Source organism: Eriocheir sinensis, chromosome 39, assembly GCF_024679095.1.
Source record: "Eriocheir sinensis breed Jianghai 21 chromosome 39, ASM2467909v1, whole genome shotgun sequence".
NCBI classification, from domain to species: Eukaryota; Metazoa; Arthropoda; class Malacostraca; order Decapoda; family Varunidae; genus Eriocheir; species Eriocheir sinensis.
The window spans coordinates 13,586,902-13,610,172 of record NC_066547.1 but is presented as its reverse complement, the minus strand read 5'-3'; the positions used below and the strand labels follow the sequence as shown (position 1 = coordinate 13,610,172).

The following is a 23,271-nucleotide window of genomic DNA, read 5'->3' as shown; positions in this document are numbered from 1 at the left end:
AGGGCAGAACAGCCATTAGTGTGGGCAGATTTGTCATCAGCCTCGCAGCTGGTCCTTCCAAAAGGCATAGCCTCCTTGGGTCCTCCTCACCCATCTGTCATTTTGTAAACTTGTGGCAGATCAAACTTAGAAAGGCAACTTGATACATTTATTGAAATATATGAAACTTTCCACAATAATAAATGTGTGCATGTTCTGTGCATAATAATTAAATAATAGCAGGTTAAGTGTCCACTAACCCCCCAAGCAGCCAGCCGCCAGTTGTTGGTGATGACCACAGACAACACTTAGCCAGGGCTGATTGAAGGGAGACTCAAGAAAGCAGTTTACTAATCTACACTGCTTTATGCCTTATTCTTATTATTGTTGAAAATGTTATACATGATAAACTTTATCATGATTTTTCAAAGATTAGTTTTGTGATATTGCTGTAGTGTTAAAGATGTAAGCCTGCAATGAATTTTCCTTAAGTTTTGTCAGCCAAAATGGAGAAACTGGCTATATATAGCATGGGAAGAGTTAATGGACCCAGACATAATGAACTCAACCGATTACTAGGACTAAAATTGTGGTTTTCCATAATTATTATAGTATTTAGTTATTGATCCAGTATAGCCATGCACATAAACTTTTTAACAGTTCAACGCTTAGATACTATTTAACCCTGGGAGTTATCTTACATCCTCTTCTGAAGGGGGGGGGGGAGAGAGAGAGAGAGAGAGAGAGAGAGAGAGAGAGAGAGAGAGAGAGAGAGAGAGAGAGAGAGAGAGAGAGAGAGAGAGAGAGATTACCTGAAAAGTATTTTTACAGCATTATTGATTAAAAAATAAGTTATAAGAAAGAGGACTTTAGGTGATGTCTTTCAACACATATCAAAATTAAAGGAAATCCCATCAACAACCCAAACATTTCATGAGGGACGTGTTGTCACCTTGGCTTACATTTTATTGCACTCCTATAAAATGAAAACAAGAACATCTACAATTGGTGTGGCAAGTCATCCTTAAAATATGTACTGACCATGAGAAAACTCTCCAGTCTTCCTTCTCCCTCCCATCATCTTCCTCAGCCCCAAGATCTGCCATCTCCCACCCGAGGCAAGTCCCGTTGTCCCTCGCCCTGAGGTTTCCTTTCTGTTTGTTAATATCTATCAGTTTAGTTATTCACAGGAATGAAGAAGATTGTCTTTTCAACAAACACAGTACTTGTGCTTTCCCATTCATATTTAATTCTTAAGACTATTGTCATTACACAGGCCAACATTATCTCAAAAATAATCTGGTATCTATGTAAACAAAATAATAATAATCATAGATGCATACAAGGCTTGTATTTACATTAGAGGAGTATGTATACTTGTAATATGATAAAATTACTCAGTATCTTCACTAAATTGCACATGGTGAATGAATGTATTTTAAAAGATATGTTAATTCCACTTAAAAAAATAACTCTCAAGAGTATTCTGTAGCATTTAGTAGACCATTGGAGGACTGGGAAAGTTGTACACTGATCTCACAGATTTACATGAAGCCCACTTAGGTGCTGTGGGGGAAGGAGGTGAAAGGGTGAGGGAGGAGAGGTGATGGAGCGTGATGGAGGGTATGCGTGAAGGCGGTGAGTGAGGGAGGCAGATGGGTTGTGAAGGAAAAGACAAGGGTGGAGGGAGGTTTACATATGAAAGTGCAGCACCATCATCAACACCACCACCACCTCCCTCACACTACCTACCATCTGCCTCATTATGCATTACACAGCAGTCAAAACACACATCCATCAACATGACACAGTTACAATGGTGTATCTTACTTTTCATTAAAATCAGTACTCATGACTGGCAGCTAAAAATAAGGAAAATTCTATACATTGACTATGTTAAGTTTTTAATCTATGGAAAAAAACATCATAATAGCTTTCAGTCCTAAAAATAAGTGACATTTTCAGAAAAAAGCGAGGCATGTGTACAAGAAGAGACACTCAGATTATTTATATGTATGCAGCAGGTTTTGCCTATAGACAAAACAGAAGGTTGAGATGAGTTCATTTTATACAAAATTGCTTATATGAATTATGCAGCAGGTTCTGCCTATAGACAAAACAGAAGGTTGAGGTGAGTTCATTTTATACAAAATTACTGATATGAATACATGAATCAATTTCAAAAGAAAAAATAGGCTCCAAAGTAAAATGAATATTGGTACTCCAGTATTAGCTCATTTTTCTTGCCATATGAGCAGTCTTACTAACTAAAGAACTTAGGCAGTAAATATGATAAATTTCCTTGTTACAAACGGATTCAGCATTCCCTGCTGTCCTGGAAACACAAAATAGCAACAGATTCCTGTATGGGACAGCTAAATGGAACATTTACACATACTGTTATCAGTTGAGGTATGCAATCCAGTTCTTTTACTTTTTATTAATTCACTTCAAATGTACTTCTTCATTTTGAATGAGTCAGCATTATTGTAGTAAAATATTTGATTGAAGCAGCAATAAACCTGAAATATTGCCTGAGGCTGCCCGATCACTTTCTTTCCGAATTTCTAAACATCTTTGCTCCATCATTGCAAAGTGTTTATAACAGAGATGGCCAAGGTACTCGGTGGTAAAAACCCATCACAAGTCAACTACATCTGGTGCCTGATGTATAAAAATCACTGAAAATAACTTCCCAAATAAGATAACATGCGGTTTGTTCAGTGAACTGGTACTCAAGGGAGCCCTTCATATTGTTACTACATCATTTATTACCTTGTATGAATAAAAGAAAGAAAATAACAATGTCTTTTTCCTGCCTGAAGCAGATGTCTCAGGCAGTACTCATACTGGCAAAAATAAGATGAAGCATACAAATGCATTACAGTCAAGCTGTCACATATTAGTGCAGTGTCATGAGTGTGTGTGGAACATTTACAGACACATATATAGTATTTCACCACATACAATATTATATAATGCATACCGCCATAACCACCGCCCGTGCATGCCAAGGAAACTGTTGGGGCTGCATGCAGGGGTGCTGGCAATCTTGTAGGTGTCAGTGCATGTAATAATGGGGTCTAGCTTGGTGCAAAATACAGAGCTTGTTTTTTTTGTATAACCCTTCTTCTGCACGAACATTATCTGTAATCTTTGTATTTTGTGTTAATATTAGTGCAAGCTACAAAAGTTTGAGGTCTAATTATGGCTGCAACATCTGTACCATGACAAAACTGTAGTCATTTCATTATTTTTCTAATCAATAATGCTCCAGCAATGAGCCATAAAAAGTGCAATGTTAATCATGAATAAAGTCTGCCTCAATGTTTTTAATAAAAAGATGACTAAGAAATCCCCCTGAGCTAGGTAAAGACCATATAGCATTGCTAGGGTCACAAGAGAGTGCCCCCTTCCTCACCAGGAAGCTGCCGTGAGCTGAGATTGAACTTACAACCTTTCAGTCCAGAAACAAGCACTGTACCCATAGTAAATACCACAGCAAGTGATTTTGACCATCATATAATATACAAATCTTCATTGAAAACCTTTATATAGTTTCATACAGGTAGTTTCTATCATACTAAGGTGTATTATGTTATAAACATTACTTACTCATGTTACAGATTAGCTTTTATATGATCAAATTCTAATATCTTTTTCCTGACTCAAATATAGGCCATTCTTAGGTTGCGAGGGGTAGAACTATAGTGTTGAGTAATCTTTGGAAAAAAATAGCACACTACTACACTGTACAAACTGACTTGCTACAGTGATCCATGCTCTCCTAATCTTTCAGGTTATGAAACTGTCAGGCTATACATTCGGTGAACAGACAGCTTTTACTTATGAAAGCACATTTGCATAAGAGGAAGAAGAGGCATATTTGTAATAAATTTTAATGTGGCTTACTTGACGTCAATTTATATAATTTGTTTTCAACTTTATATATATATATATATATATATATATATATATATATATATATATATATATATATATATATATATATATATATATATATATATTTTATGTGTGTGCGTATTTACCTAGTTGTGAAATACAGGAAAAGTGTGTGTGTGTGTGTGTGTGTGTGTGTGTGTGTGTGTGTGTGAGCATGTTTGTATGTGTATGTGTGTGTGTGTGTGTGTGCGTAATTCACCACGGCCTGGTCACGTGCTGGACTCATAATCGCCAGCAGGTACCCTCCCGACATGAGCAAGTGCTCTTTATCGTCGATCTTTGGATACTGCCAGGATCTCACACACCGCATCCCCCTTGCTCAAGGGGGGATTGTAACCACTCCTAGTCAACAGAAAGAATCCGGCCTGAGCAGGCTCGAACCGCTGCCCTGTCAGCACAGTGCTCTAACCAGTTGTGCCACAGAGTGTGTATGTGTGTGTGTGTGTGTGTGTGTGTGTGTGTGTTGTGTGTGTGTGTGAGCATGTGTGTATGCATGTGTGTGTGTGTGTGTTATGTGTGTGTGTGAGCATGTGTGTATGCATGTGTGTGTGTGTTATAACAGTAGTAGCAGTTATATGAATGCATTTTGTGAGAAACAGGTGAACCTCTTTAATCCTGCACCCTTTTTGTGGCAAATTTTGAAGACTTTTCTTGTCCAGAATGCTTTGAATCTAGTAAACTGAACATCAGTTTTGTTTCATGCACTGCTGCCATCATAAGTTTAAATTTGATTTTTACTTCTTGGGAATTGATTTTTTTCTTTTTCTGCAGGCAACAATCATCAGTAGGTTTGTAATTTAATGAATACCTTCACAAGATACATATGAATGCAAGCCAATGGTTTAGACAAAGCTGAGACCATATGCTAAGCTGTGCCTGGCTTCTGCTCATCTCAGTCTTATTACCCTTCACCACTGAGAAAGTGTTACATCTGGGTTACCACAAACTGTACCCTAGTACAGTGGTTCTTAACCTGGGTTCGACCGAACCCCCATGGTGAGTCAGTTTCGGGGGTTAGGCGAAGGCCCTCTGAAACACGTTGCGATTTTGCAATTGAATTTTAAACAAATTTTCTTTAATTTTTGTAAAAATTAAAGTAAATTTTTTTTGTATTACCCAAATATACCCTTGTATTCTGAAGCAATTTTTCTTCCATATTTGTATGATTTTTTTTTAAGCTTGAGGGGTTCATCTACTGTGTGGTTTTTGTTTGGGTTCAGCGCCTCTGAAAAGGTTAAAAACCACTGCCCTATTACCAATTTATCAACCAGCCCAAAAGGGGAGATGAACAGGTGGGTGAGATGGCCACCGACTGCCCCTGGCTGGTGTCAAACCTGGACACATGGATTCATAGCCAGGCATGCTAGCCATTTTTTTTTTTTTTTTTTTTTTTTAGCAGGCTTTCATGGTGGGGCCTATTGGGTGACCTTGACCCCATTCCATTATGGCACAGGCAAGTGTTTTATAGCGATGCCATCTTGCTTGGCTCATGCTGTCCTCCGGAGCTCGGTCTTGATCCTCTTTTAAAGTGAATCTAGAGTACAGGTTGATAGGTGGTTTTCAAGACAGCATGTGGGTAGGCTTAGGCCACTTGGAAATGACTGGAAAATGTCAGCTTGTAGTGGCAGGAGGGACTCGAACCTGGGTCCTCCAGGACACCGCGCCCCCATGCTGACCACTCGGCCACTACCTTCTCCACGGAAGTGCCAAACACATGAATTACAGGGTATTTCTTTACACTTTTTAGTTCTTTGGATTACACTCATTTTTCTACTTTTTTGGGGGTTACCTCCACATGATGTTCTCTGACAAGCCAGAAGTTAAGATGAGTGGCACCACAGCTAAAAGCAAAAGCACAAAAGTGTCTACAGATGTGGAATTGCTGCATAAATTTTTGAGATTTAAGTGCCAAAGTCTCCACTAGTGTTTTACAATATTGTTAAAGTATCATGTAGAAACATTTTGGTAACTGATGATTTTCCCAGTTCCCCAGTTTTCCAAGTTCTAAATTCCATTTTCTCTGATGCACATAATGAATTTGAATTTTTGTAAACTGGTATGACCTGAAATTTGGTTTGTTTTGGTCCCATGATTTTCAAAATAAAAAAAGTTTAACTATAATTACAAATGTAAATGTGTAGTTCAAGGCATTCATAATGCAGTAAATAAAAGATTAATATAAAATATTTATTGTTAGTTGGCTCCTTAAGGCTACATTTACTGGGAATCTGGAAATATGCAACCTGTAATGAAAAGAAGTATAACAAAGGTGAACATTCAGTGTGAGAAAGGGAATACAATCTGTAAAACTTCATTTCATTCACAGACTCTGAACAGTTTATAAATACTATAAAGAAGGATATTTTTGGTAAAGTCAGTTGACTTAGGACAAATGATAGGTCAGCATGGTCCTGTCCTGCTTAGCCTTTAGATCTCTAGTAAAATGTGCATACAGCCTCGCTCTCTAGATCTTAAGTATGTGGATATAGCCATGAAATATTTGCCTTTTCTATACATATGGTGGTTCATACTGTAGGTACTCAATTTACATACTTCCTAATGTACCTCATGAAAATTGTCTATAATCTCTTATGATTAACCTTTACTATAACCTTATTATAGTAAAGGGGGATTATCATAATCCATAAGCTGAGATTACCGAGTGTTTCTTTAAAAGCATGTTTCATTACATGTATGCTGTGTTTATAGATCTTAGTTCCTAAGATCTGGCTTAATTCAGAGTTGCACAAGACACTAAATCATCTTCAGCACTTACTTAGGTACTTGGGCACTTAAAATTTCAATAATCACAAATAAGGAATCTTTAAGTTTCCTCAAATAGAAGAAATACTTGACAAAACTAGACCAGTATGAGAGATGAAGTATTCCTGCTAAACCATGTAGGACATACATGCACTCACAAGTACAGCGAGGGTACGCTTCAGACACCGAGTAACAATAAGACACATTACTGTACACCTAATGTATGGAGGCTCCTGGTTCCTGTCCATACACACCAAGATCAGGACAAGTTTGACACACTGAGCAACAAACTGGCAAAACATATCACTCACACACATGCAAGCACACATACACGGGCAGCACACTTATGGTACAAGGAATCATCTAAAGGAACAGTTACATACACACATAGCAGCACTCACATAAACACAGCCAGCTCCAGTAATCCTGTGACCTTGCAGCCTGTGTGAGGTGTGCTGAGGAACAAAGCTATGCACGTACCTTCCTCACTTCCCCTATATCATCAATAATTAGCCCACATGTATGGCAAGCAAGAGCAAACTATCATCCATAGCTAGCCATGTCAGGTTACAATATTCTCTAAAGCAAACTGAGCTGTTTTTTTATTGAACTCGAGTAAACAAAAGAAAATGTATATTGGAGGAAATAAAAACTTTCCAACTGACAAATATGCCCAGTACCTGTCCTCTCTGAGAGGCATGCATGCTCAACTCTGACTCTCACTCTATGAGGTAAGCTTTTCTCTATATGAGACTCTAGTTTTTAATCAGAGGCCATCACGGGGAAATAATTTAAATAGTTTACAAAGAAAATAAAAAGGTTATAGCACCTTTCTAGTTTTCAAATAACCTAAAATATAATGGCTCTGTTGATAGGTATATTATTTTTTAAATATCAACATGGCTGTATCTCAGTACCTTGAACACATCTCTCAAAATTTCATAAATGTTTCTTGAAAATAGACCATAATTTTTTTTCATGCTCATTTGGTAAAGTTCTTAGTTTGTATCATTTCTTTTTTAAAGATCATTTATCTCCTTAAAAAAATATTGTGTCCTAACAATTGCACAAAAAAAAAAAAGAAAAAAAAAAAACCAGCCACCCACCCCAGGTACCCTCTGGGTACATTTGAACAAATATTTACCAAGTCTCCTCATTAGTGAGAATGAGAAGGAAAATTTAAGAATATTAACCATCAACCTTTCACATTATTACTAACTCTGTCTGCTCACTCTTGTTTGTTTACGGGCCTAAAATCTCATGGAAGGTGAGGGTGGCTGGGTAATATATTTTTTGCACACTGTAGGAGACATCTGCACCCACCCTTTACCTCTCCTTCAGGCTCCACTACCACCACTGCCTTGGCCCAGCCCACCCTCAGGGCAGCCTGTTATCCAAAGCTACAACATGAGTTGGTCTTCTTGGCAGTCTTGTAGAACACTTTGGACTGTGAGCTTAAATTTTCTGACTTTGCAACTAGGTCATCAAGCTTCTCTCCTCGATCCAATACAGCAGTGAAGGCGTTGTGCTAAAAGAAAAGAATAACGATCAGGTTCACTTCTGTGATAAAGTTACAACTGTGACACTAAACTTGAATGTGTTTTTTTCCTGGACACATGGGAATGAACACACATCTTCATATATCCCTACATGTTGTAATAGGTCACTAAAGATAAATGGAACTCCTGCAATACATGAACTAGACATTAAGGAATATGCCCTTGAAATATTTTTGCTCAGAATGGGGTACTTGTCAAATGGTCACATAATACTACATACTTCTTTCCCTTACTCCTGCCTCTGCAAACAATGATGATCTTGCAATGTCATATATATATATATATATATATATATATATATATATATATATATATATATATATATATATATATATATATATATATATATATATATATATATATATATATATATATATATATATATATATATATATATATATATATATATATATATATATATATATATATATATATATATATATATATATATATATATATATATATATATATATATATATATATATATATATATATATATTTTAATATCTGCTTCTTTACAAAAAATAAAGTGTAAATTTCCTTTCCATTTCATTATATGAAAGGTCCCTGTAATACAATTTCAACAAAATGCAAAAACTGCTGCCATATATTATGCATGGATCCTAAATGGAGTGCTCAAGTTAAGACAGGTAGTTACAGATGTGTGGTGGATAACCATGTCATCTTGTAGTGTTGTCGCCTCAGCACACCTGGTGCTCAGCCCCTACACAGCTGCTGCTCCGACCTACAAAACTACTCCGCTAATTTCCAGGAAAAGATTCAAGGACCCCGCCTCCAGCACACCTGCTGGCAATGATAATCCTATCCAGCTGCTGCCAGTTCTGAGACTCGCTAATCCTGCCCCGAGGCCTGCGAGGTCAAGCCAGCAACCACCAGTCTCCCCACAACCCACACACGCATCACAACTCACTCTCGCCTCGTTCATCTACGCGCCGTCGCCGCCTCCGACCGCGTACATTAGTGTATACAAATAAACCTAAGACTGCTTGACTGTGCTTTTCCATCAGTGTCCTGGCTAAGAAGAACATTACAATCTAGCAACCTCCCTCCCAGAGTGGGCTAATCTAGCTTAGTTTCTATGGATGAGTCAGTTTGTAAATACCCAAGTAGCTGAAAATGTTTTTATTTTATTTTATTTTTCTTATGGCGAAGGAGGCAGACCAAAGACAAAAACGAAAAAAGCCCTCAACACTGTTCCCACTATGGAAAACAGATGGAAACCCAAAAAGTGATCAATTTTGGTTGGATGGGTGTCTTGATATTCCTCTGAAGTGTTCAAATTGCAAAAAGTAGGAAATACAGACACTGAAAGGCTGTTGTAGAGTTTACCCGTGAAAGGGATAAAAAATTTAAGCTACTGGTTAACTCATGCATTGGCCAGTTGTACAGGATAGAGACAAGCCGAGTAGAAAGTCATATACAGTGAGGCTAGAGGGGTTGAGGTATGCTGCTATTAAGTTTAGAGGAGCAGTAAGCACCAAAATTGCAATAAAAGATAGCAAAGGAGGCAACATAACAACATACTTTAAGGGGTTGAAGATAGTCAGTAAGAGGAGGGAAGTTGATAGGGCAAAAAGAATTTCATTACTCTGTTCAAAATAGTTCTTTTGGGGTGAAGCTCTTCCACACATGGGGTGCATACTCCATACAGGGGTACACAAGGCCCTTGTAAATAGTTAGCATCTGGGAAGGGGAAAAGAATTGGAGACAATATAAAACACAACCTCAAAGTGAGAGATGAGATATGAAATTTCCAGTTCTAGTTTTTAGTTAAAGATAAATTAATGTTTGATATAGAAGGGATCACCTGTGTAGTACTGAAAAATAGGGGATAGATGTCTGGAAGGTGTGTAGTGTTCACAGAGAGAGAAATTGAGTTTTGAGAGATTGAAGGCCAATAAGTTTTTTCTGTTCCAATCTGAAGTAAATGATAGAAAGGTAAGAAGTTAAGTATTCTGCAGCCTATGATACTAAAATGTTAAACTCTTACTGAACTGAAAGTCGGGTAAATACTGTAGAGTAATGCAGAGTAGAGTCATTGGTATAGGAATGAATAGGACAGTGAGTTTTGAATAGATTGTTAGTGAATAATAGTTAGTAGGTGACGGATCACAGCACTGTGGAACACCATTTTATAGATTTAGGAACAGAAGAGCCACTGTCAACTACAGTAAAATTAGATTTAGTGTATGTAAGTATACTTTTCCTTGGAGGAAGATAATGTTGATAGGCTGATGTAAAAGTGTTTGAGCAGGCATGATGTTATGACAAGACAGCTTTTAATGACAAAAAGAGGAACTCCACTTAGGCCAGAGGGGGCATAGGGGCATAAAAATCTTAGCCTCACTGCAAGTGCAGCTTACCTTGACTTAGTACAATCATTATCCATTTACAAGCAAATTCTGCAAAAGGTATTCATATGCTAATATATTTTCAAAAATATCCAGCAATAGCTGAGCCAATATTAGGGCAAATAAGTGAATCAGAGTGCTTGCCACTTATCAGCCCATTATGTCCTTCTAGTCACAGCTGAAACAAAAAGCTTAGGGAGCTTAGCCTTTTTCACTGTACACTCTATGTGCATTTGTGTGCACATTCAAGCACATGACAACCTACCAAGATGATCTTGGTCTCCTCAACCTCCTCCTGTACTCTGGTGAGTGAGTCTGCTTCGCGGGGATTCTGCCAGCGTATGAGGGTTGCCGGCAGCTCCTGGTAGGGCATGATGCTTTCCTCCGTGTTGGGCCACAGGTGTGATGGAACCTTGGCTGCGAAGTCATCCAGCACCTGCATCAGAAAAATACAACTTTATGGGCATTGCTTTAGAATTAACTTGGTATTTTTCAGCTTAATGTTTATGGTGACTTTTCCTTAAATGTTTTGCTTTATACATAATTTAGTTTTCACCTGAAATCATTAATGTAACTATACTCTGCAACTGAAGGACAGACAAAGCTATAGAGAAACACAAGACCAGTCACCCTACGTATGTTAGTTCCTGGGAGCTACTTATTTACCATCTATCCTCAACATTATAAACCTATCTAACCTCATTTCAAACTTTCAGCTGTATTTGTATTAACCACCAATAATGACTTAAAAAAAAAAATTCTACCATTGGCAAGTTTCTACAATAACATCTGGATCTTCAATAATGTTTTCTGCCACCATCTTGATGATATAGTCATCAGACTTGAGCCCTGGGCCGGAATTCACAAATCTCTTACTATGTTGTAAGCCAGTTCTGCCAAGTTGTAAGCCTGAAACCTAATTCACAAAGCACTACATCATTGTCTAGACTCACTCTAGAGGTTGTGGACAAGGTTGCAAATTATGCATAGCTCAGGAGGTACTGTAATACTTTAGTCTCAGATTTACATGAAATTTATTGTAATACATTTTTCCCAAGATGAAAAAAAGAGGAATTAGTCAAGGACATCCATCCATAAACAGGGGATAGTAACAGAGGAGAGGCATGTTTACATCACTCGTGGGGAGAGATTGCAACCATGGCCACAGCATACTCATGGGCTCATGCCAAGTCTTTCGGTTTCTCAAGATGAAGAACAGTGTCTTACATATATATTGTGTTTTATGCATACTGTAACAGGTTACATCTTGAGATTCTTCTTGACCAGGCGTGAAGCTGGTGTGTTACAGCAACAAGTCTATGGTCTGCTGCATAGAGCTCTGCATTGCAGGAAACCATGCAGCTCTTAAGGATCAAGTACTATTAAGGATGTGGGCAATCACCATAGCTACCCCTCCAACATTGCTATACCATGTCCATAGGTGCAGCTCTGGTCACTGATATCGAGGACCTGCAATTCCCAACCTAATAGATCTAGTAAAATTCAGGAGAGAGCTGTTGGTGTTCCTGGTACAAGAAGTTTACATAACTCATAGCCAGCTCCCTCTGTTCCCATGGTAACATTAATGTCACCCAAAACAAAGAGTGCATCCTAAGACACATAATAGGCCATTTTTACTTGCATTGAACATGAATTCTGATAAGCATGGGAGCCATGCAAGCACAAATTAGTTGACTTTAACAACCAAACTCATATTACAAGACCAAGGATCAGAATTCCTTTCAAGTTTGGCCTCATCCCAATACTATTAACACCATCCCATTGTCTACCATTGATTGGTTTACCTCTCTGTACCTCATGGTAAGCCTATCCTTGGAGACAAGTCAGCAATGATGTGTGAACCCAGCTTAACCCGTCCGCTGCGATTGGCATGGATTTGGCTTTCACTGGTAGCCTGGTCACATATACTCCCAGGTCTTTCTGTGCCTCTGTGGTGGATAGTGGAGTGTTTTTCCATGTGGTGTTGGTATGCTGGATATCCCCTCCCGAGGTGCAGGACTTTACATTTTTCTTTGCTGAATTGTAGCAGCCATTTTTTGTTCCATTCCTGTAGCTTGGTGAGGTCTTCTTGTAGGAAATCCGCAGTCAAGGGGTTAAAACACAATCTTCATTAGAGCAAATTTTTGATTCCCTGCCTTCTTTATACCTTCAGCCAATTTAAGAATTGTGGGAAGCATTGATGGAAAAATGCCATCATGTTTAGAAATATTTTTTTGTTGTGTCACTTCTCATGGTTCCTTAATCTTGAGTAAGGCTCTTCTTGGGGGACTAGGTGACTTGTTGGGCTTGCAGTGGGGTATTTGAGCAGCATGATGACAAAATAAATGTTGCACATGTAATGGCATGGTGTTATACTGTTACGGGTGAGAGGGCAGAGTGAACGGTAGCTATGCCTTTACTAGTGGTGCTATGGTGGAGGAGAGAAGACTAAGTGACACAACAGGCAAAGGAGGTGGGGAAGATGAGTGATGCAGTAGGAGAGGGCAGAGGTGGTGCACAGTAATCAGCTAACTGAGAGCACGCACTGTTCAAAATCACCCATAGAAATAAAAATCATTTAAGGTGAAATTTGGTGTTTGTCAGGAATGGCGCCAGACCCCCAACTCACCCTGACTGAAGCCAGGGTCAGGCGGGGATCTGCCTGTGTCAGTTGGGGCTCCATCGCTGGCTATGTTGCACAAACAGTCCCACTTGGCATGGCCAAGCGGCAGCAGGACCCAGGTGGAACCCCGTCAGGATACCGCTTGGCAGCATCCTGATGGGGACTGCTGGCGATGCAACATTGCCACAAGCGGCGTCCTGCCGGGGACTGCTGGCGATGCAACATTGCCACATGGGGTGCACAATTTCCATGCCATTTTCATAAGAACATAAGAATGTTAAGGAGTCTGCAAGAGGCCAGTTGGCCTATACAAGGCAGCTCCTGTAAGCCTAACCCCACCTCACCTCATTATCCATGAATTTATCCAGCCTCTTCTTGAATGTATCTATGGTATTGGCACTCACAACATGACTGCCAAGCCTGTCCAACTCATCCACGACTCTACTGGTGAACCAATTCTTGCCTATGTCTTTGGTGAATCTGAATTTATCTAACTTAAAACCATTGCTTCATGTCCTACCTGGCTCTTTTACAACCAAAACCCTATTAACATGCTCTTTATAAATCCCTTCATCCATTTATAAACTTCAATCAACTGTCCTTGTAACCTTCGCCTTTCTAGAGAATGCAGAGGGGCTCATCCCCACCTGGCGGCGTCTGACCTTGCCTGACGGCGTTCTAATTCTGTTCAATGATGATTTCTGACAACTGTCCCATTCAATCCCGACTGGCCCAAAATTTTGTGAACATGCTAAAAAAATGGCCCACTTCCCGCCGCTCACATTTGCCACCAACCATGGCCACGACTCAACACGTTTTGTGCCGTTTTCGCTGATCTGGAAGGAACAGGCCGAATGGGACGCCAAGTCAGCAATGATGTGTGAACCCAGCTTAACCCATCCGCTGCGATTGGCATGGATTTGTCTTTCACTGGTAGCCTGGTCACATATACTCCCAGGTCATTCTGTGCCTCTGTGGTGGATAGTGGAGTGTTTTCCCATGTGGTATTGGTATGCTGGATATCCCCTCCCAAGGTGCAGGACTTTACATTTTTCTTCATTGAATTGTAACAGCCACTTTTTGTTCCATTCCTGTAGCTTGGTGAGGTCTTCTTGTAGGAAATCCAGTCAAGAGGTTAAAACACAATCTTCATTAGAGCAAATTTTTGATGTATTCATGTTCATAAAGTGGGAATTGCCTTTACTATTTTTCATGTTAGAATTCAATATCATTATTTTTTTAAACAGAGGTTCACATATTAAGGGGAGCGTCTACCATTGCCTTAATTATAAACGTATAATCCTGATTATATTCATGTGAAATGTATGCTTACTTTCAGATCTAGAAGTCGATACATAATAGGAGGAAAAAATAAAATGGAATTTTTAAAACTCAACTCTCAATTCATCTCTCATCTAATGACCTACACTGCTGAAAAAATTACCACAGAAACTTAAAGCAGAATCCAAAATATTCATCATAGAAAATTTTTCAATTTTGTTTTTGTTAAATGATAATTTTTTTCAATTTTGTTGGTGTATCTAACGATATTTATTTTTTTCCGACAATTGTCCCTTTATTGAAAAGAAAACTCATGATGAAAAACTTGTGCTTCAGCTCCTCTTCCTAATGATGTATTGTTTATTAAAATCGGTCAAATAGCAGCAAAGTTATTGCAGAAAAACTGAAACTAATCCCATTTTCTAAAAAGGAGAGTTAAAGTCAGCGTGGATTTAAAGAGAGTTCACCCTTTAAACCTAGATGCCAGACGTGTCTGAGCAGATGCTGGTTGGTTTGCTTACTCTTCCACCTACAATCTCTCTATCATTCAATGTGTTTTATTTTGTGACAGTGGGTATCTGGTCCCCCTTTACAATGATACTAGTCGCTGGAAGCGAGGGTATCAGAGGGCACAACCCTCCCCATTGTCGCCAGATTTACTGTCACTCTAGAACCTTCCCGGTTGGTATTCTTTACAGAATTCCAGTTTTTTCTTTGTTTTGAAGGACTTCTTGTGTCTGATGGTGTCCTTTTCTTGAATATCCTGGTCACGATCCGACCTGCGACACTTATCTCTGGCTCCTCCGGGGTGACTGATGTATGTATGTCAGCTCTGCTGCCTCCAAGGCCATCGCAAATGCTAGTTTGCCTCAAGATGCCATACCAATATTCTTTTAGGCTATTTTCTACGCTGGAACATGACGATGTATGCACCTGTGTATTAATATAGCTTGAGGTGAGTGATGAGCAGGGGGGAGGGGGGGGATTCAGCCATAACTCTGTCATTTTTGTATATTTCTTCATGATATATTCCCACAAGCTAGCCGAGGCTGTATGAAGACGTGATTTTTTTTTTATTTATTTACTTTTTTTTTTTTTTTACCCTTTAACGCCTGAATTATTTTCTCACTGATAAAAAAAATATCTGATACTTTCTTCATGTTCATTTTGCTGCACAGTTGACACGTATATAATTTTTTTAATAAATATTTCAATATTCATGGATTTTTTCAAACGTGACAAAAACGTCACACTCATCCTTCGTGCATTTAAGTTTAAGTCATTGAAGTCAGTCTCTCTCTCTCTCTCTCTCTCTCTCTCTCTCTCTCTCTCTCTATTTATATATACATACATATGTGTGTGTGTGTGTGTGTGTGTGTGTGTGTGTGTGTGTGTGCATGTATGTATATATAAATACATGTGTGTGTATGTGATATTTATTCATAATCAAGTAGTTTATATAAGCACCATAACCAGGTACATCCTCATAAAAGTCATCATGTGACCGCCTGAGATCCTTGCCATTATCCTGACTCACGGCATTGCGCTCCAGAGTTCACTGTATGCCATAGAATCGAATGGAATCCAATTTTGCATAACTTGTATTTTTACTTGCGAAGGCCAAAGTCAACGAAAAAGTTACGTTTGAATAGCTAACCTAAATGCGACTTTAGAAATGCGAATGATTTACTGCTTTTATACCTTTATTTTCACCAAAGGTTTGGCAACTACGACAAATTATTTGAAGCAAAATACTAGCCAATGAGTGAGAGAAATGGAAGAAATAATCAGCACACATGTGCACACATCGACACGTCACCCCTTTCTGACAAAGAGAGTAACGTGAGATACCAAATACCACTTATAATCTGCGTTGCCAGTGACAGGAGCACTCAGCTGAGCGTAACGATCCCGTAGCACCCGACGGTGAGTTGATCAGGTCTACGGTCTTAACATGCCATCCATTTACGTCAAACGTAATGAAATCGTTACCGTCGTCGCTTTAGGGTTAAATTCATGGCGGACGCTTCCCTTAATTCATGTAGCCTTACTGTCTGTCTTGATGAATTTTAAAGTTTGAATCTTCCTGCCATCAAAGCATTGATCTGACATCTGTTGAACGAGACTAAAAAAATAAAGTTTGTAAAGGCCTATGAACATGTCACTATTGGGACACTATAAATTTTAAATTTACAGCAATTTTGAAATGCTTTCCAGTGCAGTAGCAAGTACTAAAGTCAGTGGTAATGCATAAGAGAACACACTCAGATATTTGTAACAACTATTTTTTTTTGCCTTAAGTTTCCCAGACCCTATTTTCACCATACAGAGTTATTTTTACCTGCTGCAGATTCACCAATTCAGGAATATAACTTCTGTGAGTAAAGGGGGAAGACACTGTATTATGTTGGAAAGGTAGAGTTGGGAGCATATGCTATAGCTGCATGTGGCCTTGGTGCTCATCTCCTTCCCATTGGTCCTTGAGCCTCTGGTGGGTGAGAACCCATTACCCCAGGACAGAGGGCCAGTGCAACATCCAGGTAACCACAGTTTACCTTCCCCAGGTCATCATCATCTTATCGATGCCTACTCCTAGGAGCTCCCACCAGGGGATGGCCATGGCAGAAGAGTTTCCATCTATCTCTATTCAGGCACTCTCTCCTTGCCTGCTCAAAGTTTCTCAAGGATCTTTCACCCCTCTCCCTAATGTACTCCCGTACCCTATTTCTCCATTTCACTGGAGGTCGTCCTATAACATTCCCTCCCTCTATCTCACTCATATACACCCTCTTGGTCATCTTAGTCTCCTCCATTCGCTCTATGTGACCAAACCACTTTGAAGTCTGTTGCTTCACATCTTCCACTACTCCACACTTCTTCCCTTTACCCACGTGACCCATTCCAAAACACTCATACACCCTTTCATTACTCATTCCATCCATTCTATTCACACCACATGCACTCCTCAAATAACTCATTTCCACTGCCTGCACTCTAGACCTCTGACTTTCATTCCAGGCCCATGTTTCACTTGCATATGTGAGGGTTGGTACTATTATTGTATTTCTCAAATTCTTCATGCTCACACTTCTGCCATTCATGATACGTCCCAAAGACCCTACCACCTTTCTTCCTTGCAATGCCCTTTCTCTTGTCTCTCCTTCTGTACCACCATGCTTACACATAACTGATCCAAGGTACTTAAACTCATTAACCTCCTCCATTTCTTCACCATTCAAAATTATTTTGCATTCTTTTTCACATTCAATTCCCACTCTATATGGGCATACAAAATCCACAACCTCACTTCTACTCCACTCACAAACCAGCACCTTACTTTTGTTGACATTTACTTTCAGCTTTCTCCTTTTGCATACACTACCAAAAACACTGACCACCTTCACCCATGTTTCTCCAGATACCCATTTATTGACCTGCCCAACAGGAAGGCTGAACAACTGGGTGGACTATGCACTGCCTGCCTAGGCCATGATTCTAACCTAAGCCCAAGGAGGCATACTAACCACTGTAGCAGTGGCAGTATATTGAAAAGTGCTGCTTGTTACTTCACCATCAACAATACAGGAACAGGGGTTTCAATGATAATGAAGATTATGATCTTAATGTAGCCGGAGATTACACATCTACAACAACTCAACTGGAAGTGTCATACCATCTAGGCTGCTCACTGTGTTCTCAAGAACTGCTTTGTTGGATGGTTTACAAAAACTTCACAGATAAAGTGTTTTGTTGTAACTTAGATATTTGGAAGTGTTTACAAGAATGTTTAAGGTGGCAACATCAGGTGTAATACACTGGTGCTCACCTTGTTCAACATGTTGTGGGCAACTCGATACAGATACTCATGGTCAGAGATGGCCACACCCGCCAGGTTGTCAGCACGTACATACACATGACACATATATTCTGCAATACAAGAAGCACAGGAAGCTGCACTGATCATTATCATTTTTTGCTGTGTGTGGGACAAGAAGCTATTTGTCTTTGTACCCTAAAGAGGTTGGAATCAAGAATCAGTCTCTTTATTTCACTGCATGTTGTAAAGGTGACAAAAAGAAATGTAGTTCCTTCAATGCAGGTTAGGTTAGGGTTGAGGCCTCTTCAGAACTACTTTTACCTAGAACATTTGTCAAAGTGAATCAACAGCATTTTTTACTTCTATCCCTACCTTTGTGAGAAAATTTCTCGCAATTTAGTATAATAACGAAAGGCAGATACAGAGCAAATGAAAGGGGAAAGAAAAAAGATATACCTGCTGTAACTAATGTCTTGTGGGGCTCTAAGGAGCAGGTGCACCATAGGTATTTTGTTTGATTTTGACAGGGTAAAGTTAGGCTTTTGTATGAAGATAGATGTAAGGAGAAACAGGTGTGAGCCTAGCTATGTAAACTCCCATGTGCCTCAGAAGCAATATTTAGATCTAAAAGTTTCTAAACAAAATACTAAGTGCAGCACTTTTAATGTAACGTAATCTTTGCACTGGATCACCTTGTTCCTTTATGGACTGCCTTGAGCAAGGGTTACTCCTCTCAGTGATAATCTTGCTGGTGAAGGCCATGAACTCCTGGATGGAGCTACGCTGGAAGTACCCAAACTGCTGCAGGTCATAGGCAGACTTGAGTATCCTGGTACTCTCTGCCCCCTTGTACAGCACGCAGATGCCATACAGCTTAACCATGGTGCCTGGGTGGAGGGTAACAGGTGGATAAGTGATGATTAAGGATAGCAAGATGTCTTCATCCCAATATACACTTCAAAGAATGTTTACAGTTTCACCATCGTGCTTTAAAATTATGATTAATAGGAAACGTGGAATAATAGCATCACAATGTTAAACTATTGAAAATGTATACACTGCCTCTTTGATAATCCTGAAATAGGAACTGGCATTTTAATTTGTGACATAAATTTTTGCACATCAAATAACCACAAACCAAGCATCCTGGCCTAACATATGTTCTAATTTCATATCTCCCCCTGGTCCTCTATCTGCCCAGACTTCTATAAATCCATGGTGCCACTCTTTTCAATTAAAGATTTAAATTAAGTTGAATAATCTTAAAACTTAAGTAATAGTGTGATCATCAGCCACAAGGAAATAGTTGTGAATAAAATATTTTACATTAATTAATTAACACTTAGCTAATAGTTTTATGATGTTAGTATAAATTAATACTGAGGTAAATCAAGTTTATTAATGAGGAACAGTGTGAGTTAGGTTTAAACAAAATCAATAGAGCCCAGGGACTTGAGGGGAGCTGTGTGTGGGTGAAGAGGGGAACTCCACTCTTTCAGGATGAGTCATATATAAGTCAAATAAATGGGAGTGGTGTTGTGGGGGAGGAGGTCTGTAAATCAGGTTGGGGCTGGATCAATGCATTGGCACCCACGCACCAGACAGGGACATAACAATATATACACTGAGGCAACAAACCTATTGTAAGTCTTCAAGGCTTATCATTGGGTTTGGGAGACAAATTAAGAACTAAAAAAAAAAAAAAATAAATAAACTGTTACGAATATGCATATGAGACGGAGATGAGCACCGAGGCAACGAGCTTGACACCTTTCACTACAATAGCACCCATACATCACCCCCCTCCTACCACCATACCATGCACCCCATCACCCGTTCTACACCCCTTCCAGCCTCCCTCTCACCTGTCTGTTGGGGGCGTGGAGGGACAGAGTAGTGGTAATAGTAACACTGGCAGAATAATAACACACGCCCGGCTGGCCCTGGGTCCTGCTGCTGACGAAAGCCCACTTGACACACCACCACCAGCTGATCCACTCACGCTATAAACGCCATAATCGCTAGTGTTGTCAAGTGCACGATGATCACTCCAGAATACGATAACCAAAGTAGCCTCAGTGACGTTGATATTATTTTCCCATACGTGTAGAGTAGGTAATTTATCTATTCTGTTATTAAAGAGATAGAGCAAATGCTATTACTTGTGTGGGTAAGGCAGTATTTGATCAGAAACCAATAATTTTAATTTGCAGAGTACGACAATCGAAAACGCCTCAACCACCAACAAACACTGTTGCCCTACCAACAGAAAATAATGATAATAAATGCACAGACACGAGTTCAGAGAAAATGGAAGGGTTTAGTTAGTTGAATGAATTAATTTACATTGGATAAACTACAGCATGTATACTGAAGAGAGATATCGTGGTCGTCCCAGCCCAAAATCATTATGCGAAGGTACAGGGAAAGGACAAAAGTTTACCATGTAGGCTTATCGCTAAATACATAATGATTCACCATACTACAGTCAATTGATTTCAGACATTACTTCGCTACCGTAGACTCGTAGAAAAATAATAGACGAAAATAAAATCACACATCATCCAAGGAGAAATAAAAGCACAAGAGCAATGACTTTGATTACAATGAACGAGGTAGTGAATAATTGCTGGATTTTTACATACACGACTATTTGGTCCATAATGTGTACCCGTAAATAAGAGATCAAACAAGAGCACAGCAAAGAGTAATGGCATTCAACCCTCTAGGCGTGGAAGTGTTCATCTGTTTACGTCTTCAGAACACCTTGATAAAAAGAATCTGAACCCTTGAGTCACCCCGGGTCTTAACTTCCCCGGAGACCTTGAAACTCCTTAATTTTAGCCAGTGTTCATGATTTACCTAAAAATATCCTCTGTAAAGCACATTTGTATTTTTCAGATATTAATTTAGACCAAAGAGGACACGTATGAACAGCATGAAGGAAGTCAACACATGGGGCACCTTACATGACCTTAGTTTGACAGATTAGCCTTGAAACCGATATTCAGGATGCTCTCCGTCCTTTCAGCATTACTGGGGTTGACTGACATGTGGGAAATCTGTCTTTAAGCCCTTAAAAATAAGTCATGTGTGAGGGTGAGGATGGGGGCGGGGCTGAAAGCAGAAACATATAACAGCTGATTAGCCATAAAACCCGCTATATGCTAGATGTTGTACGTTGGGCCGTCCCTTCATGATTATTTGGGTTGACTGTCATTTGTGGTTATCACTTTAAAGCTCAATATAAATCACATGTGAGCTAGGGTGATCGAGGCAGTGCTATAGCAGGGGGGTGGGGCAGGGCAGCACAAATATGACATAACAGCGTTGAAACTCCTATTCTATAAGCTGCCCGTCCCTTTGGAAATACTAGGGTTGACTGTCATGTGTGGATATCATTTAAACCCCCCCAATAAGTCCCATGTGAAGGTGATTATAAGGGCGGGGCGGGGCAGTGCAGATATGAATGATTAGCCTAGAAAGTACTATTGCAGATGCTGTCCAGCTGCTGTCCGCCCTTTCAGAATTACTGGGGTTGACTATTATGTGTGGATATTACTTAAAACCCCCAAAATAAGTCACGTGTGAGAGTGAGGCAGAGGAGGGTGGGACGGGGCAGGGCTGGGCAGCAGAAATATAACTTGAAACACCTATCCTTGCCTATCCTAGATGGTGTCCGTCCCTTTAGCATTACTGGGGTTGACTGTCATGTGTGGAAATCACTTAAAACCCCTAATAAGTCACGTGTGGGGGTGAGATTGAAGGGGGCGGGGCGAGGCGGGGCGGGGCAGCATAGATATACCTTAAAACTCCTATCCTAGAAGCTCTCCGTCCCTTTAGAATTCCTGGGGTTGACTGTCACATGAGGATATTAATTAAAAAACCCTGTAAGTCACGTGTGAGGGTGCAAGGTGAGGGGGGTGGGGCGGGGCGGGGCGGGGCAGCATAGATATACCTTAAAACTCCTCTCCTAGAAGCTCTCCGTCCCTTTAAAATTCCTGGGGTTGACTGTCACATGTGGGTATTAATTTAAAACCCCTGTAAGTCACGTGTGAGGGTGCAGGCTGAGGGGGGCGGGGCGGGGCGGGGCGGGGCAGCACCAGTTTGCGGGGCGGCGTCGCGGGGATCGATCGTGGCCGCTAGCTGGGGGTTCATTTTTCCTTCATTACCACCCGCTCCCTGGCACGAATTTATGCCCTGACCTCACGGCGCGGCGATGTGATACGTTTTGGGTGTGGTTTTAGTTTGTTATGTTGCGTTAGAGGCCCCGGTGAGGAGGAGTGAAGCCCTGTAATACCCCCGCCCCTCCCCACCTCTGCCAGAAGACGACCATCACGACCACACGCTAAAATGACGACCATCTAACAGGGGAGCTGGGCCACAGGTGAGGTAATAAGCTTAAGACTCTCCCGTTAACATACTAAGGCCGGGACACCTGTGGGACACGTGTTATTAGAGAAGGAAAAATGTCACCCGGGGAAGGTTACATGGTTCCTCCCCCTGGTCATCACACGTCGAATATTTGCTCTTATAACCGATTTTCCCATCATTTTAAGACCCCAGAGTGACCTAGCACCATTATTAAGACTGGAACACCTGTGGGACATTAACGAATTCAGGAAAACAAGTGGGGTTTACCCGGGGAGGATATATTTTTCTATCATTTTAAAGTCCCAAAATATCTTAGCATAATTTTAAAGGCCGGAGTACCTGTAAGGACAAGGGTAAATAGTGAAAGACAAGTGAGGTTACCCGGGGAAGGTTACTGATCGGCTCCTCCCTCTCGTCTACACGTCATTTTCTGCCCTTTAAACCTATTTTTCACACAAGTTAAAGCTCCAGAGTGTCATAGCATCATTCTGAGGGTCATATAGCGGGGTTACATACGTCGCAATGGAAGTACATTCGTGT

The 23,271-nt window shown here is 40.1% G+C and overlaps 2 protein-coding genes across 6 annotated transcripts in view; one reads left to right on the top strand and one right to left on the bottom strand.

The window, feature by feature from the left end:
- Positions 1 to 133: 133 nt before the first annotated feature.
- LOC127009029 (synaptobrevin homolog YKT6-like) lies at positions 134 to 20,390 on the bottom strand. The gene is made up of 5 exons (XM_050881639.1): positions 20,223 to 20,390; positions 19,050 to 19,244; positions 18,367 to 18,467; positions 10,902 to 11,072; positions 134 to 8,233 (listed from the first exon to the last, which is right to left on the bottom strand). Exons 2-5 carry the CDS (start codon positions 19,237 to 19,239, stop codon positions 8,096 to 8,098), a joined length of 600 nt encoding a protein of 199 aa, XP_050737596.1. The 5' UTR covers positions 19,240 to 19,244; positions 20,223 to 20,390; the 3' UTR covers positions 134 to 8,095.
- Positions 20,391 to 22,451: 2,061 nt separating this feature from the next.
- The window catches only part of LOC127009028 (uncharacterized), an 84,108-nt gene continuing 83,288 nt past the window's right edge, over positions 22,452 to 23,271 (top strand). For 3 of the 5 annotated variants that reach the window (XM_050881637.1, XM_050881631.1, XM_050881633.1), the window contains exon 1: positions 22,453 to 22,744. The gene's annotated coding sequence lies outside the window, so the exon portion shown is untranslated. Of the gene's footprint in view, positions 22,750 to 23,271 lie in introns of all 5 variants that reach the window. The other 2 variants (XM_050881635.1, XM_050881634.1) reach the window with 2 other exon arrangements.